This window comes from Pelodiscus sinensis, chromosome 9 (assembly GCF_049634645.1).
Source record: "Pelodiscus sinensis isolate JC-2024 chromosome 9, ASM4963464v1, whole genome shotgun sequence".
Lineage (NCBI taxonomy): Eukaryota > Metazoa > Chordata > Testudines > Trionychidae > Pelodiscus > Pelodiscus sinensis.
In genome coordinates this window covers 56,186,563-56,203,032 of record NC_134719.1, presented here as the reverse complement: position 1 = coordinate 56,203,032, position 16,470 = coordinate 56,186,563, and the positions used below count along the sequence as shown (strand labels likewise).

At 42.5% G+C, this 16,470-nt stretch overlaps 1 protein-coding gene across 2 annotated transcripts in view; it reads left to right on the top strand.

Annotated features, from left to right (window-relative positions):
* The window catches only part of C9H1orf21 (chromosome 9 C1orf21 homolog), a 191,859-nt gene that overhangs the window by 64,887 nt on the left and 110,502 nt on the right, over positions 1-16,470 (top strand). For both annotated transcript variants that reach the window (XM_075936770.1, XM_075936771.1), the window contains one exon: positions 11,303-11,508. In XM_075936770.1, the coding sequence (XP_075792885.1) occupies positions 11,415-11,508 (94 nt within the window). In that variant the 5' untranslated portion in view covers positions 11,303-11,414. The remainder of the gene's footprint in view (positions 1-11,302; positions 11,509-16,470) is intronic.

The window sequence follows — 16,470 nt, the reverse complement described above, 5'->3', positions numbered from 1 at the left end:
GTGAGGTGCCCTAAGGCAGATTGAGTTCTGTAGCAGGGCTACTCAACATGTGGCCCACGGCCCATTTGTTTGCGGCCCGCCATGCGGTTTCGGGCTCGCAGGTGGGATCCTTTCAACATGCTCCACCATGACAAGGCATCCCCAGGCCGGGTGAGCATTGAAAAACGCAAGTGGATGCGCTGACTGGAACAGATGGGTACCGAGTGTCAGTGTTTATAGCTCCCAGGGAGGAGCTGGCTGCTTAGCCTTGTGGACAGGGCCTGAGAGGGGCTGACTGGCTCACACTGGCCACATTTGGGTCCAGCACCACGGCTTAAGGCTTAATGTTTGTATTCATGCCCTTCAGTGTGAAAGAAGCTATTTGCATATATTTGCATGTATATGTAACCACACTTAAGTTGCGGCCCTCGGCATGTGCTGTGAGTATCATCGTGGCCCCCAGGACTTCCAAAGTTGAGTAGCCCTATTCTATAGTATTTTAAGCGCATCAAGTAACAGTCACAAGGACATCTCTGTGACTGGACCTGTCTCATGTCCATATCCATCCTCTTATACGGGAATTTGAATTACTTGATCATTTTGAGCATCACACAGCTCATTCTGAGGGTGCAAAAGCTACCGGCATGACATCTGGTAGCATATGTACTTAGCTAGCGAGTTGTCCAAAGGGAAAATTGCACCAGTTTAACTGAAGAGGTGATTTTAAATAACTTATGTTAAACTGGTGCAAAAGGCTGTGTGGACCTTCATATATTAATCTAAGAGTAACTTATTGTAGCTTGTGTTGATAGGATCAGATTTGAGCTATACTTCTAAATGGAAATAAGTGTCCACACAGTAGGGATGTGAATGGTTAACCGTTATAGTTAACTGGTAGGCTCTGGAGTAGCCCTTCTGCCTACCATGGGCAAGCAGTTGCTCCAGCTCGGTGAGGCGTTCCAGTGTAGTTGAAGCATCCCCCTTCCACGGATGGGAGGGGGTTGCTCTAGTCCATCCCCTGTTTAATCAGTTAACTGGTTAAACTTAACTTTTAACCAGTTAACTAATTAAACAGGATTTTATATCCCTACCACACAGGGGTTTGCCCTGATTTAATTAAACCAGTGCAAGTTTGCTAGTGGACAAGACTTAAACAGTAATTTAAAGTGAATTTAAACAGTTATTAAAGTGCATTGTCAAAGAGACATTGTGAGTTGGGATGTAAAATCCTGTTTAAGTGGTTCAATGGTGAAACGTGTTGTTTTACTGGTTAACCAGTCAAGGGGCAGGCGGGGAGCTGCTTCTGCCCCCACTGATTAACAGGAACCGGCAAGCATCACCCCCTAGGGGTGATACTTACCGGTTAACCTTTCACATCCCTAATTGTGAGATTATTTAGACTCCAAAATGTAGAAGGTTTCTAAAAACATTTTCAAACTTGGTGAATGAAAAGGTTCCCACAAACATTTTTAAGTCAATTAAAATATGTTTCTGGATTTGAATATGTCACTGCAATATTATGAATGTTGTGCTAGTGTATGAGAAGCTGAAAATATATTTGACTCAATTATGAACCAAAAGTGAACCTTGAATGCTCCTTCTGGAGAGGGAAATTAGACTGAAGCTCATAGCATATTATTCTTTTCAGTTCTACATAGGTTTTTGAGCTATGCTTATCACTGTAGTGTACAAGTTCCTTGCAGTAGAGCACCAAGCAACATAATTACAATATCTGTCTGTCTGTCTGTTTGTTTTTCATCCTCTACCCAGAGGGAATTTCCATCGACTACTTGATTAGTCGATAAGGAGGGAAACTACAGAGCCACAGTGCTTAATACATTTAAAAAGCAGAAGCACAGCAGGGGGGACTAGGAGTGAGCAGGGCTAATTACCCGCAATTTAACATTCCTATTTCTATAGTCACTGAGTAATTTGAATACGGGGGTAATTGAGAAGTCTGGTTTTGTATTTACTTACTTCAAAGATTTTTTGGGGGTTCCCAAACAGCAAGATGGGGTGGAGAAGTGGTGCTGTTATATTATAGAGCAGTAAAAGTCCAAATGGGTAAGTGGGACCAGAGGAAGACGAGAAACCTGATTCTAAAATTCTGTAATAAAAATAAGTCCATTACTATTAAATGCCATTATTTGCTTCTAAAAGTTCAAAGGAAGAACTATTTTACACGGCAGAAGGCTGTTTCAAAATTATATTTTGAACTTGCCATGATTTGTTAATGAAAAGGCTTATATTGTGATCACAATGATACCCTTCAGATGGTGCTACAGTGTTGATTAATGCACACTGTGGATGCCTTGGAGGCACTCTAGAGCCTATGCATCACTATGCACCTGAGGTATTCATTAATCAGTGCTGCTGCCCAGCCTGCCATGTCTCAGTGATTGATTAAAATATGGGGTATGTTCATACTTTCGTGTTTAGGAGACATTTTATTTTTCATGCCACCTGAAACCATAGATCAGCTGGTATATACAAGTTATGCATGTCTTGCAATTTTTATTTCTTTTTATTGATTTGATTTTGTTCTGTACCCGTGTTATCTAGATGTATGACGTAGATTAAAGGCAAACAGATACAAACAATCAACAACCTTCATCCTTATACTGCCTGCATCTAAACCTCAATAGCCCTCTTATGGTCTATAGTTAACGAATGGCTGGCCAAAAATATGTCTTGCACTGCTTTTTAAAGGTCAGTAAAGTAAATCTCTGTTTATCATCCAGAAAGAAGGTGCCACTGTGGCAGACTCTCCATAGAGAGTGTGATGTGGGGCAGTCACAGATGACCCCTTGAGGTTGCTTCCTGGTGTGCAGATAAAGCCACTAACACTTGCATTGCTCTCTGGGGCTTCTTACCACCATGTCCTGCTAGGCCATATATCCTGGTCTCCCCCAGCCAAAGCACAGAGCTGAGATCACCCTCCCCTCAAAGAGCAATAGAGACACTGAACCTCTTCAGGTCTGAGGCGAATACAGTTCTGGGCACAGCTTCCAAGAAACCCACTCTTCAAATGGGATCAGAACCCTAAATAAATCATTCAGGTAAGCCCCCTTTAACAATGAAAGGAGGATGATCCCCCAGTTAACAATTATTTACACTGGGCTTAATAGCAAATAAAAGTGATTTTATGAAGTGCAAACAGTAGGATTTAACACCCTGTTGACCCCTCAACAGTCAGAATGCCCAAAGTTGGGGTCAATATCCCTTTTTCACAGGGCAAATACAGCCCTACAGGTCTAGTCCCAAAGTACAGTTCCCTCTAACCAGGGTAAATACGGCCCTTTGGGCCTGGTCCCAAACACACTCCTCTCACCCAGAGTTACTCTGGCCTAGAGGCCTTGTCCACAGGTAAGGCTCCCCAGGTTGTCAGGGAGCAGGGTATCGGGGGGTGGGAAGGTAGGGGGACCTAGCCCCTCCTGCACCACCGGGTCCCAGCCCAGGGCCCTGTTGGCAGTGGAGGATTTCACTGCCTGCTCTGAGGGGAAGCCAGCCAAAGTGCGTTGAGCATCCGGAGGACGATCCTCGGCTCTGGGCCACTTCCTGCATTTTGGAGTCTAAATAATCTCACAATTAGGGATGTGAAAGGTTAACCGGTAAGTATCACCATTAATTTCATTTGGTGTCCTCTAGTTCTCATATTATGGGAACTAATGAATAACTTTTCTTTATTCACCCTCTCCACACCACTCATGATTTTATAGACCTCTATCATATCCCCACTCAGTCTCCTCTTTTCCAAACTGAAAAGTGCCAGTCACGTTAGCCTCTCCTTATATGGGACCTGTTCCAAACCTCTAATCATTTTTGTTGCCCTTCTCTGAACCCTTTCTATAGCCAAAATAGAGGTGAGGAGACCACATCTGTACACAATACTCAAGATGTGGGCATACATAATTTTATACAGGGGCAGTAAGCTATTCTGTGTCTTATTTTCTAGCCCTTTCTTAATGATTCTTAACATTCTATTTGCCTTTTTGACCACAGCTGCACACTGTGTGGACGTTTTCAGAGTCCTCCAGTAGCCTCACTCTGATCATGTAAACTACCCCTCCTCATCCCCTCTCCTAACACCTCCCTCTACACAGCTGCCCTGCCTCTCTCCTCTGGTGCTGGTCCCTCCCCTGCAGGTGTCTGCCCTTCTGCTTCACTCCCAGAATCCTCTGGCACCTGCACCTTCCTGGTGCCTCCCCCTTCCCTCACTGCCCCTGCCGCCTTTGCCCTCTTTTTCCCTAATGTCCACCCCCTCACCACTCTCTTCCCCCGTTCCCCTCATGCTCCTCTGTGCCCTCACACATGACTTGCTCCATCCCCACCTTCCTCATACCCACCCCTTCTTTCAAGCCTTTTCCTAGCACCTCCCCCTCCCCCTCTAGCTCCCAATGCCCTTACCCTCTTCTCTCCCAGTATCACCCTGTCCCCCCTCCCACTGACACCTCCCCTCCTGCCCTTTTCCTCATTGTCTCTGACATAGCAATTCTCAAATATTTTTTTCATAGCAGGTACCACATCTTGGTAAATTGGGAGTAGGGATGTAAAATCCCATTAAAAAACTTATCCAGTTAAACAGGATCCCATGGCGGGGAGGGAGGGGATGCTGTGGGTGAAATCCCATGGGTGGCTTGAGACACTGACTAATTGCTTAGCCGGTAAGCATCACTTGGTAAAGGTGATGATTACTGAGTAACCAGTTAATTACTTATCCCTTTGCATCCCTAATTGAGAGTGGGGGTGCCCCCAAGATTTTCACAATTCCTTAAAACCCTTGTGATAGCTACAGCAACTATTAATGTGGAAAAAATGAGAAGGTATTTAATGTGTTTTAAATACTTTTCATCCAGTTTATATTGTTAAAGATGTCACATACCCTGAATGAAAGAGAAAAAAGATATGATAAATGTCCAATCCTTTGGAAAGTTTGGAAGTGTATAACCTCTAATATGATACAGATATACCGTACCACAGGTGATGATAGTAAGGAGGAATGGGAAACATGGGTGAAATATACTGAACTTGTATCTCTCTGAGTACTGCTAAAGCGTCATATTTCCAGTTAGCATAGACAAAAATAAATTTACTACGTTATCACCAATTCATCATCCTGTAAGAGCTTCACCACCTTACAGTTCCTTGATGTATTAATTTTCTGGGATTTAAAAAAAAAACTTTCAAGAGAACATGCTGTAAAAGCCATGTCACTTAAAAAATCTGACTTTAGGTAAATGATCAAATGACTGATGGTGATCAGTTTGTTTTGTAATACCTCAAAACCACTCACCATTTGGGATAGACTATCAAACAGTAAAATAACCAGTTAAAATCAAACAGTAATAGCTTTTTCAGTGGGTGTGGGGTTTGTTTTTTGTTTTTTGCAAGTAGTCAGAATAATTGGTTTTATTGGTTTTATAGTTTTAGTCCAGGCTAGTAGATTTTGTGTACTACAGCCCCATGGGGGAAGGGCAGGGGAGTTGGAGCACCAGCACGGGCTCCCCAGCAGCCCTGAGCCTCGGGGGCCTGATCCAAACAAGCCAGGAGCTGCATCTGGCCTCCGGGCTTGAGGTTCCTCACCCCGATGTAAGGATTCATTAGGATATATGACATTTAATGGACTAAATAATTTAGTGGAGAAAATGTTCCCTTGACATAACATCATAGTTGCGGCCAACATACTTTATGTTCAGAAATGATTATTTGTAATTTAATGGATTGAAAATATGTACTGAGGAAATGTTTAATGTGAAACAAGGATGTGAGATGTAAAAATGGGACAAATCATTTTGCTCCCAAAGACAGTATGATAGGCCTCCATGGGGCAGTGTTACTAACTGCATAAAGTAATATAACAAATAACACAGAGGTGCTAATTAGAGGCACTGAATCAAGCCAGATGCTCATTGCTAGCAAAATCTAGCAGGCCTACTTGTGTATTTTGCAACCCCTCCCCCCCGTAAGTTTAAGATCTTGAGACGTGTTTTTGCATTGATCATAGTTTCACTGATGGGTAAATGCAGAGTGCCTTTCCAACCATCTCTCACTGTACCGGAAATTATTTTTTTGTACAATTTTAGCAAAATCCTGTTAAACTATGAGGTACCTCACCCTGTATTATTCCTTAAACATAATTGCTGCACGTTTGTATGGCATTTGTATGGTAAAATTTTCTCCTTGTATAATTGGCAAGATTTTTCACCACGCTTCATCCAGCGGGGCTACATTGTAGTGTTGGCAAGAAAATAATTAAATGTGTGGCAATAAGCATGAGACTATAGCATCATGGAAGCAACGAAATTTCATAGTGGAAGAAGATGCTTCATTTCATGGCTATTAATGGGAACAAGTCAAGGCGAGAGTATTCTGGTGCTGCATTCAAAGAAAAGAAACACCTTTACTCAGTTGAACTTTTCTTTGTCCCCTTATGTCAGTGTTTCTCAAAGTGGTCTGTGAAACCACTCTGAGAAACCTGTTAACTGGCCACGCTGGTCTGTTTATTTACCGGCACTCTGGCCACGGAGCCTTGCGACTCCTATTGGCCCCATTTCACTGTTTGCAGCCTTGGGGAGCCACAGGAAGTGGCGTGGCCTAGGCCCACTGGCCTCTGCATTTTAAAGGTACTAAGAGCCAGGCTGCCTGTGCACCCAGCTTTTACTACATATAAAATGCAGGGCTGCAGCGGGAATAGCTCCCAGACCTGGCATGAGCCGGGACTGAGCCGGGACTTGCTCAGTCCTGGCTTGTGCCGGGTTCAGCAGCCCCTATCCATGTCAAGTTTGGGCCCTCTGTGGGCAAAGCAGCCTCTTCTGCCACTCCCCTCGTGCAGCTGATAGAGACAGCAACGTGGAGGGGGGCAGGTGGTACTGCAGAGACAGTGCTGGGGGAAGCTGGCTTTTAAGCTAGCTCCCCCCACCTTGCTGCCTCAGGTACAGAGGGCAGCAAGGGGGGAAATGTGAGTAGTCGATTCGGCCCAGGCTTATCAGGTACTTGACTGCTCTCTTATATCTCTAATTTACACCTTGCAAAATTAGTTGTTACAGAAACAAAACAACTGGCCAAAAAGCATACAGATAAACAATAGAGAAGTAGGGCCCATAAAAACAAAACAATAAAGATGTAGAGATTTTACACCCTCAACTGTTAAGTGATTCTTTGCCAAGCAGAGTGCAATAAAACACTGCTTTCTTTAAACATTTTAAGATCTGTTTCTTCATCTGGTGGCAGTGGGTGCTGTTTTCATAGAATTACCTTCTTAACAGCCTGTTATGTCCTATATTACATTAAAATATAATGTAATTTAGATGTCATGTGAGGATGTGACTTTCTGCTTCTTAACTCATGGCTGCTGGTCTCCTATTACAGCTGCAGAAAAAGGCCTTATACCTTACACAGGGTTGTTGTTTTTTTTTAAGGCATCATAGGCCATTTAGTACATTCCAAAGACAAAAATTATAGTTGTTTGCCTCAGAGAGAACTTTAGTCAATTAAAAAAATATTTCTTGGCAGAGTTAGTCTTTGATATCTTAGGAAGGAGGATTCATTTTGATCAAGAACAGGAAAATGGGGGAAATTCTTCATTGTAACTCCCAATGTCTTTCATTTAATGCAAACACAGATATATGTTTTCTTTTATAGCCTAAAAAGAGCTGTTTCAAAATAAAAACCACACTGGTCTGTTTACTGCAGTGAACAAAGTAGTTAGCAGCAGCAAGTAAGATGGATTTTTACTGGCAGAATTGTTATAAAACGCCAATGTGGTCTCTCATTTTAGCTTTTCCCTCTTCTTTGTAAACTTGTTCAGCACTTATTGCTACCTGATCGCTTAAGCTCTGTGAAATTATCATTTGGTTTCCTAAGTGGTCAACATGGAAGGAAACTTCAAGTGTATTTGTAACCCCCATAAAATGTAGATTTAGCATCTCAGTGCAGTAAACAAACACTGAAACAAATAGAGAAGCAGCTGATAATTCTTCTGTTAAGCATTTTGTATTCAGCTTCAGAGTTTCTCCATGAAGCCCCAACCCATAGCTAAATTATGGGAAGCAATATATACCTAGCAAGGCTTTCAGCTTTGGTAGAGTTGTGAGAATCATGCAACCCAGCATAGCATTTTATAAAAGCTACTCTGTAAGAGAATTCATTGGGGGTATGATAGTGCTTTTGGCTCCCATCCTGCTAATAGTGTTTTCTCAGAAGTCCCTGCAGGAACAGCAGAATGAAACTGATGATCATGTCAGTTTCACTCTGCTCCTTCCAGTGCTTCTGGGATGAGTTGAATAGGTTCTGATATTAGGAAGAGTTGGGGATATTAGGTGTCATTTAATAATCATGTAACTGTATCAAATCTTATCAGTTACAAGATTATTGGGTGGCCCTCAGGGTTGGGGCCATTAGCCAGTGTGCTCCTGGTCCCATTCCTGGGCAGCCCCCTGCAACCAAATGTTGCTGCCTCTGGATCAGAGGCAGCAGCATGGGGTAGCAGATAGGAGCTGGTTTAAAATCCGACTCCCCACACAGAATGGCTTATGCCTGCTGCTCCGCACTGCTGCCTCTGATATGCAATGCGGGGTTTGCTCTTCAGGCACCAATATGTGTGGGGAGATGGCTTGAAAGCCCTTTATCTTTCTGATAAAGAGGCAGCAGTGCAAAGCGGCAGCAACCTCTGTCTGCAGTGAACCCAGACCGACAGAGTACAGAGGCTGCTCTGTGGCAGCAGCTCATGTCTGCAGGGGGGCCTGAGCTCCCCATGGATAGAGGCTTCTCTAGCATCCAGCTTCCCCTCCCCTGCTACAGCATGTGAGGGGGAAGGAGGAGGCAGTACCACAAAGCCAGTGCTTGTGGGGAGCTGGTTTTTAAGCAAGCTCCCCTCGAGCATCAGCTCCTGCCTGCTCCCCCCCCCCCACTGCCTCTGAGAGGCAGTGGCGGAAGGAGGCAGGCAGCTTCCCAGAGCCAGCACACGCAGAGAGCTGGCTTAAAACTTACTCCTAGTGTATCCTGCCTGCCACCCCCCTCCCCCCAACCCTCCATGCTGTGGCCTCTGATAGGCAATGGGGTTGCTCTGCAGGAACCAATATGTGCGGAGAGATGGCTTGAAAGCTGCTTCCCTCATGTATGGGCTCCCGCCTGCCCCCCTTTCCGCCCATGCTGCTGTTCAGTAGTGCAAGTACCGGGGGAGCAGATGGCTTTGTGGGATCCAGTGTTTGTGGAGATGCAGCCTAAAAGCCAGCTCCCCATGGGCACCTGCCCCCCCTTGCTGCCTCTGATACAGAGGCAGCAAGGGGAGGGAATAGTGCATGTAGTCATTTGGATTAACCAGTAAGCACAGTTTTATCAGTTAATCATTTAAAGAACTATACGCTAACATCCCTAGGAAGAGTCAAACAAATGGAGAGGAGAGAAAAAGAGAGACTAACAAGAAGGGTAGGACAGTAGCAAAGGCCCAATATGTGCTACAATATATATTATTTCACACCTTCCTTTTCCTGGGCCAGCAGGAACTTAGATTCTACGGTGATAAACACTACAGAAAATCAAAGAAAGATCACTAGAAAGATAAGTGATTTAGGAGCATTATGAAAACAGTCTGTCTGCCTCAGGAGTGAAGGAATATCTTGCATTGTTCATCACTGATTTCTTTTGACTAACTGAGGAAGCAGCATTGTGGGCTGCCAAGGGAAATTTGTCTAGCCTTCCTTGCCCAAAGAGAAGATTCCTTCTAGATGCAGAGCCTTACAGAGTTAATAAAAGAGGAGACGGATTAGCAGAATCTCAGGACACAGACAGAAAAAGATAGATCAGAAAGATGCAAAATGAAAAAAAAAGAAAAGAAACATAAGGGAGAAAAGCCCATGCCAAGATAAGTAATGGGATAAGTTAGAAATATGTTGGGGGGCATTTTGGGGAGGGAAAAGAAAGAATAGAGAAGAGATATGGGGTAAGGTAGAACATACCATGAACAGGAAGTGTGTATGTGAAGGGATGGGAAAGAGACACTGTTTTGGATGAGATTTCAGTGTGTTTTTAAATGCTTTTCTGAGTCAGGGCCCTTATTCTCTAAATTGGGAGAGAAGGTTGCTCCTGGGGAGTTTGATGGCACAGCTGTTTTTCCACTTAGCAGGCTCAACCCTTGGGCATGAAACTAATCTATTTAGTGGAAAGAGGAGAGTTGCTGTGACTTATGTGGTTAGGTCTTGTGATGAAGTCACCTCCAGCATATCATCGACTGTCTACAGAACTTGGGAGACAGGCTAGTCCTTGCGTATAGACCTAAAGCGAATACTTATCACCAGCCACACACCACACCCCAGAAACACTCAACTAGGAACCTATCCCTGCAGCAAACCCCATTGCCAGCTGTTATACAAGTGATACCATCACAGTTCCTAACCACGTAAGCCACAACATCAGGGGCTCAAGGACCTGCACATACACTAATGTGGATGTTCCAGCAATGCACCTCTGCCATGTGTATTTGTCAAACTGGACAGTCTCTGTGCCAAAGGATAAATGGACACAAATCAGACATCAGAAATGGGAACACACACAAACCTGTAGGGAGTGGGGAATCTTTTTTGGACAGGTCACTAAGCGACAGAAAAATCAGTTGGGGGGGAGGGGTGCACACACAATTGAGAAGCAAAACAAAAACAAAAAAATCCTCACTGACAGGGCCTCTGACTGAGAAGGAGAAAGACATTCCACATTCTGCTCACACACCAAAGCCGAGTGGGGTCCCTGGGGGAGGGCTGGAGTGCCAGCACAGGCTCCCCAATGCTAGGAGAAGCCCTGAGCCTCGATGGCCAGATCCAGGCAAGCTAGGGGCTGCATCTGGCCCCAGGGCCTTAGTTTCCCTACCCCTGCTGTAGGGGAACATTTTAACCTCCCTGGACTTCAATGGTAGATTTAAAAGTAGCCATCCTTCTAGAAAAAAATTACAGCGGGGGACAGTTGAACTGGAGTTCATTTACAAGTTCAGTACTATCAATTTAGGCTTGAATAAGGATCTTAACTGGTTAACACACTACATAGGCAATTTCCCCATTTTTGATAGTTGTGTCTCATCAGATTCTGTGAATGAGACACATCCATTATCACTTAGCTTCATTAACGCCGGTCCTAAAATTGACAGATAAATTATTTTGTTGTTATATGTACCCCAAATGCTTTAATTTCCACTCCAACTCATCTGATGAAGTGGATTTTACCCACAAAAGCTCATGATGTAATAAATTCATTAGTCTCTACATTGCCACGGGACAACTTTATTGTTTTAACTGTCAATATGCTTAGAAATATTTTTCTCTTCTTATATCTGCAGGTAGAAGTGTCTTGGCAGCCAAGCAAGAAGGTGGATTATTTTTAAAACAATGTTTAGGCATCTGTAGAGATGATTTGTGGTTCAGTCCAGCTGGAGCTGACTGAATGAAGCTATGGGCTGTGCATCAGCCAAGCATGTTTCTACTGTTCAGAATGAAGAGGAAGCTCAGAAGGGGAAGAACTACCAGAACGGAGATGTGTTTGGTGGTGAGTGTTTTGGGTTCTTATCTTTAATGTTCTTAAAATTCTAATTGGGAGTCTCACCCTTATCAACTAAGAAGAAACTAAGAAGAAACGAGAGTTACATAAACCATGACAATACTAGTGGAGTTAAGCACATCCAAGGAATAGTATTGGAATAGTGTTGAAATTATATTGTTGTTGGGATCAGATGTGAAATCAGAGAGTTTATTACAGATCAGTGGAACATTATCCTTTCAAAGATTTGAAGTGTGGTACCATCTTCAATGCCACACATTGAAGGGAAAGTTAAGGGCAACCATTCATTTAGAACTCCCAATTTATAAATTTTATTTTTCTGCTCTTAGGTGCCAGATGTAAAATTTGCTTTAAAACCCCTATTGTAGAAGCAAAATAAATCCTGCAATCCCCTCCATCCCTCTATGAGAGAAGAAAAATGTCAAACCCAAGTCTTCTAGAGAGCAGAGTATGAAAGCACTGCAAAACTAGAACTGGGAATTTATCAATAATATTTAATTAACCTTCTATTGAGATTCTGGTGGTAAAGGAAGATTTTGGACGTGGCGTGGTAACATAAAGCTAATCTATTTAGGTAGAAATGAGGTTGTTTTGAAATCAGAGTTTTGCCATGGTACTTAAGTGCTAAGAATAGAAATGTCAACATTGTGATTTTTTTCAGACTCCATGAGCATATGTTAAATTATTTTTGTAAACTGATGAGTAGATTATGAAATGTTTAAGAGTGATTGTAGAAAAATGTACATTATGTGAGGCTTTTAGGCCTGTCCAAATATTATAAGGAAATTATTTCCTACTAACAAGGGGATTTGGTATTGCTTACAAACTCCTTGGATTCAACATTCTTAAAATAGTTACACTGCTATTTAGAATGCCAAGCTTTCTCTTCTATGGTTGTTATAGCAATTATTTGTGTAGAATTAAGAATGCCACGCTGCAGTTATCAAAGCTATCACTGCTATTGAAGTAAGGAGGAGGAGTTTCATTTCAACCTGTTTGTTGAGGCTATGTTTGTTTGCAGCAGCGCAGACAAAATAAAACTGTCTCAATGTATATCTGTAATCTGAATAGAGGGTCTTCAAAATATTGAACTTCTATGATGACTTTTTTCATGTTCTCCTTTACTATATTGTAAGATAAGATGATGCCTTTGACATTCCTACTTCAGTATTTGAATTTGTATGTAATACAGGCATTGTGGACAATTAAGAGCAAAATTTCCTCTTTTGTATAAAAGGAGTATTTAGATGTTAAGCAGTGGTACTAGTCAGAAAATGTATTTCTGTGAATTTGTTTTTCATTGCATACCTTAAGAACATTGTAACAAAAGGCTGTAGACCAGTGTTTCTTAAACTTTTTGAGACTATGGATCACCAAACAGTAATATTTTTTTAATGTGGAACACCTATGAAAATTTTCTTCAAAAAAAATGTTGTCAGACACACACACACACACAAAAAAAAGACAAAAACAAAAACAAAGAAATAACAGCAACAAAGAAGAGGTCGTGGCACACCTGCGAGTTGTTCATGGAACAACAGTGTTCCGCGGAACATAGTTTAAGAAACATTGCTGTAGACCATAACTTCAGACACGAGAACCTAAATTATTACCGAAATTAAAAGGTAAGAGGAATTTGAGGGCACAAGGGATTGTAATGGGACGTGGAATCTTGTCCCTTGATGTTGCCACTTTGCCAACCAGGGCTAGATATGCAGCGACTGAAAGTTATCATTATTACTATCAGCTGTTCAGGGGATATTTCACAAAATTTTCTCCATCTTCCTGTCAAGAATTTACCATACCAGAATCACCACCACCCAGTTGGCACTGTTTGATGTTCTTGTTGTTAATCTAGGCTCCCCCTACACTGGCTCCTGTTCCTCCAGGGTGGAGGAGTGACTAGTCAAATAGTGACTCAGCTGCTCAATAGGCCTAACCTTATCGGGTGGTCGACTACTTAACTAATTGCTTACATCCCTAGCAATAACCAAGCTGGCTTCTGGAATCACTGCAGACAGTAGAGGAGTGCTTTATTGACCCCCAAATCACATTAACAGAGTACTTGCTATCACATACAACAGCTATAGAAAAAGGGTATCAACAGAACCTGAAGACAGGAGCTGTTTCCTTGAATCTGATGTCCTGTAATGCAGTATGGCATACTGGTCTGCTGCTAAAAGTGTCATAATTTTTCCCAACATGGGTGGACATTGCTGAACTTCTACTTTGTTGACAAGAGTTTTTAGGTACATACGGCAAATGGAACAAGTACATGGCTTATGGGATAAGTCTCAGTGGCTTATCCCAAAGCTTTGTGGTTATGTCCACACTGTTCAATCTGTACACAAAGGACCTGCCACTAACTCAGTCACACAAGATTATCTGTGCAGATGACATTTGCTGTGCTACCCAGTCATGGTCTTTCACCAAATTGGAGAACTTCTTGAAAGCTGACTTGGCCAAGATGGCATCCTACTGTAGCAGTTGGCATCTCCAACCAAGTATGCCTAAGTGTTTCAAGCATCTTCTTCCACAATGCAAGTATTAAGCATGATTTAGACTCGTTCCTATTTGTTCAAATGTGACACCAAGGTAGACCAGCGTTGCCTCATGTTTCAGTTGTTCTCCATTGAGGAAAAAGTGTAAAACATGTTTAGTGCTTGCACTGTGGAAGCGGAAGATGCTCGAAACTCTTAGTCACACTTGGTTAGAGATGCCAACTGCTACAGTAGGCTGCCATCTTGGCCAAGTCAGCATTCAAGATGTTCTCTAATTTGGTATCACAGTTGAACACTTTTGGCTATCCATGACTATCTTAAAAAGACTGCCAACGTCAGGACCAGGAATAATCTAATCAACAAATTTTGTATTTAGCTGAACACTTGAGCCTATACTTAAGTGGGGGAGAGAGAGCTCAGTGGTTTGAGCATTGGCCTCCTAAACCCAGGGTTGTGAGTTTAATCCTTGAGAGGGCCATTTAGGAATCTGGGGCACATCTGTCAGGGATGGTACTTGGTCCTGCCAGGAGGGCAGCAGACTGAACTTGATGACCTCGCAAGGTCCCTTCCAGTTCTATGGTATAAATATATCTCCATATATTATTAAGTCCCATTGGAGAGGTTCTGTGCAGAGCAGGTAAGTATGTTCATGGGCAGGACTACAGTATGTTGATAATCATATGCTCAAAGAGATTGTGTAGCACCTTCTAACATTAATGCCAGACTTCAAGTCTCTCACTTTTCATGAGTACTAAATCATAATATTTTATCTCACAATAAAATGGAATGAAAGGAACCACAGGAATCTAAACAGGGAAAATCCAAAAGAATGATGTGGCACTGTGCTCTTAGAAGAAAATAGGATTCATCAGCCAAACAATTAATACCCTTCTTTTCTCTTTTTGATTAGATTTCCCCCTTATTTTCCTCTCAACAAACAGAGTTTGATGCTGAAGAGACATTGTTCAGGAAAATAAAAAAACTCACATAGTAATAAAATTGTAGTTATCTAAGTTTATGGTTTATTTGTTAATAAGGAGAATGCCTTTGACAGATCATGTATTTACTCTGGTGATGTAACAAAGAAACTTTAATTAAAACATAAATAAATAAATCCTTTTTAGATATTTCCAGGCATCAGCTCTCAGCCCGGGGATGGGGAGAGGCCTGAGAGAGACTGATGGACTGGTGGTGTGGCCTGCGAACAATACTCTGCCCCCCATTTTGAGAGTAAGGATGCAGGTACTGCCTCCAGCACTCCCAAATACCCAGTCCAGTAGATACATACCCTTCCTGCACCCCCACCCTCATATGTACTCCCTCTAGCATGCCCAAACTACGCCTCAAGCTGTATCCCAATCCCTCCGACAACATCCTCCTTTTGGGAACCTGAAATATGATAACCCTATGCATATGTAGTAATAATCACTGTTTCCAACTTGCTTTGTATATTCATAATGATAATTTATAATATGAAAGCTCCCAAAGACCCAATCACGTTTGGAGCCCCATTGCTCTAGGAATTATATAAACACAGAAAAAATGATTTCTCTGTCCTCTGATTTGATGGTTGCCTGCTTTTTCGTACTATGGCCCCCAGTTTATGACAGGAACACTCTCCCATCTAGCCATAAAGAAAGGGGAGACTAATCACAACTCTTACAACCTGCTCATGTCCATGAGTGCCCGTGTTCTGGTTAGATTATCTGGGAAGATGCACAGAATAAATGAGTCACTTTTCATTACAGAAATGTTCTTAATTGCTAGCAGGAGTGGTTTGAGGCCAGCTTCGGCAGCTGGCATGCCAGGTGGAAGGCATGATCGACGCCCCCGCCTGCATGGCTGTCAATGGCCGTGACGTAATCACGGGGCGCCCGGGCGCCCCATGATGTCATCATCGGGTGCTCAGGCCAGCGGCGCCCTAGGCAACTGCCTAGTTTGCATAGGCTCACGGGCCACCCCTGATTGCTAGCAAGTTGTAGCATCAAATCTGTACTGCCCAGTTATGTTGTAATGCTCTTACTGAGAAGTACTTCATTTACTGTATATGAATCAGAGTAGATAATAGCTGGTTCATCTTGTCATATCTTCCAGTTTTTTGGACACTGATCCAAAAGGGGATCGGTAAAGAAAAATGAATACTTGTAGCTAGCTCTCTCCATGTTGTTTCAAGTCTTCTCATTAAAAAAGACATCAAAGAGAAACCAAGATTCTCTTCCTCTAACAGACATCAGTGTTTGACCATAGAAAAGTAATTGCTGATATTTTTATCTGTAATCTGAGAACAAGTTGTCAGATGTGTATGAAATTGGTTTTTTATTTTGTGTTGTGGCTTATTACATTTATTCCATCAAAATCAGATTGATAAATAGTGTCTGTTCTTCAGCTTCAAATGTATTCCTTACAGCTGTAAAAATTGTGGTATCCAGACAGAAGATTTGAAAATTAT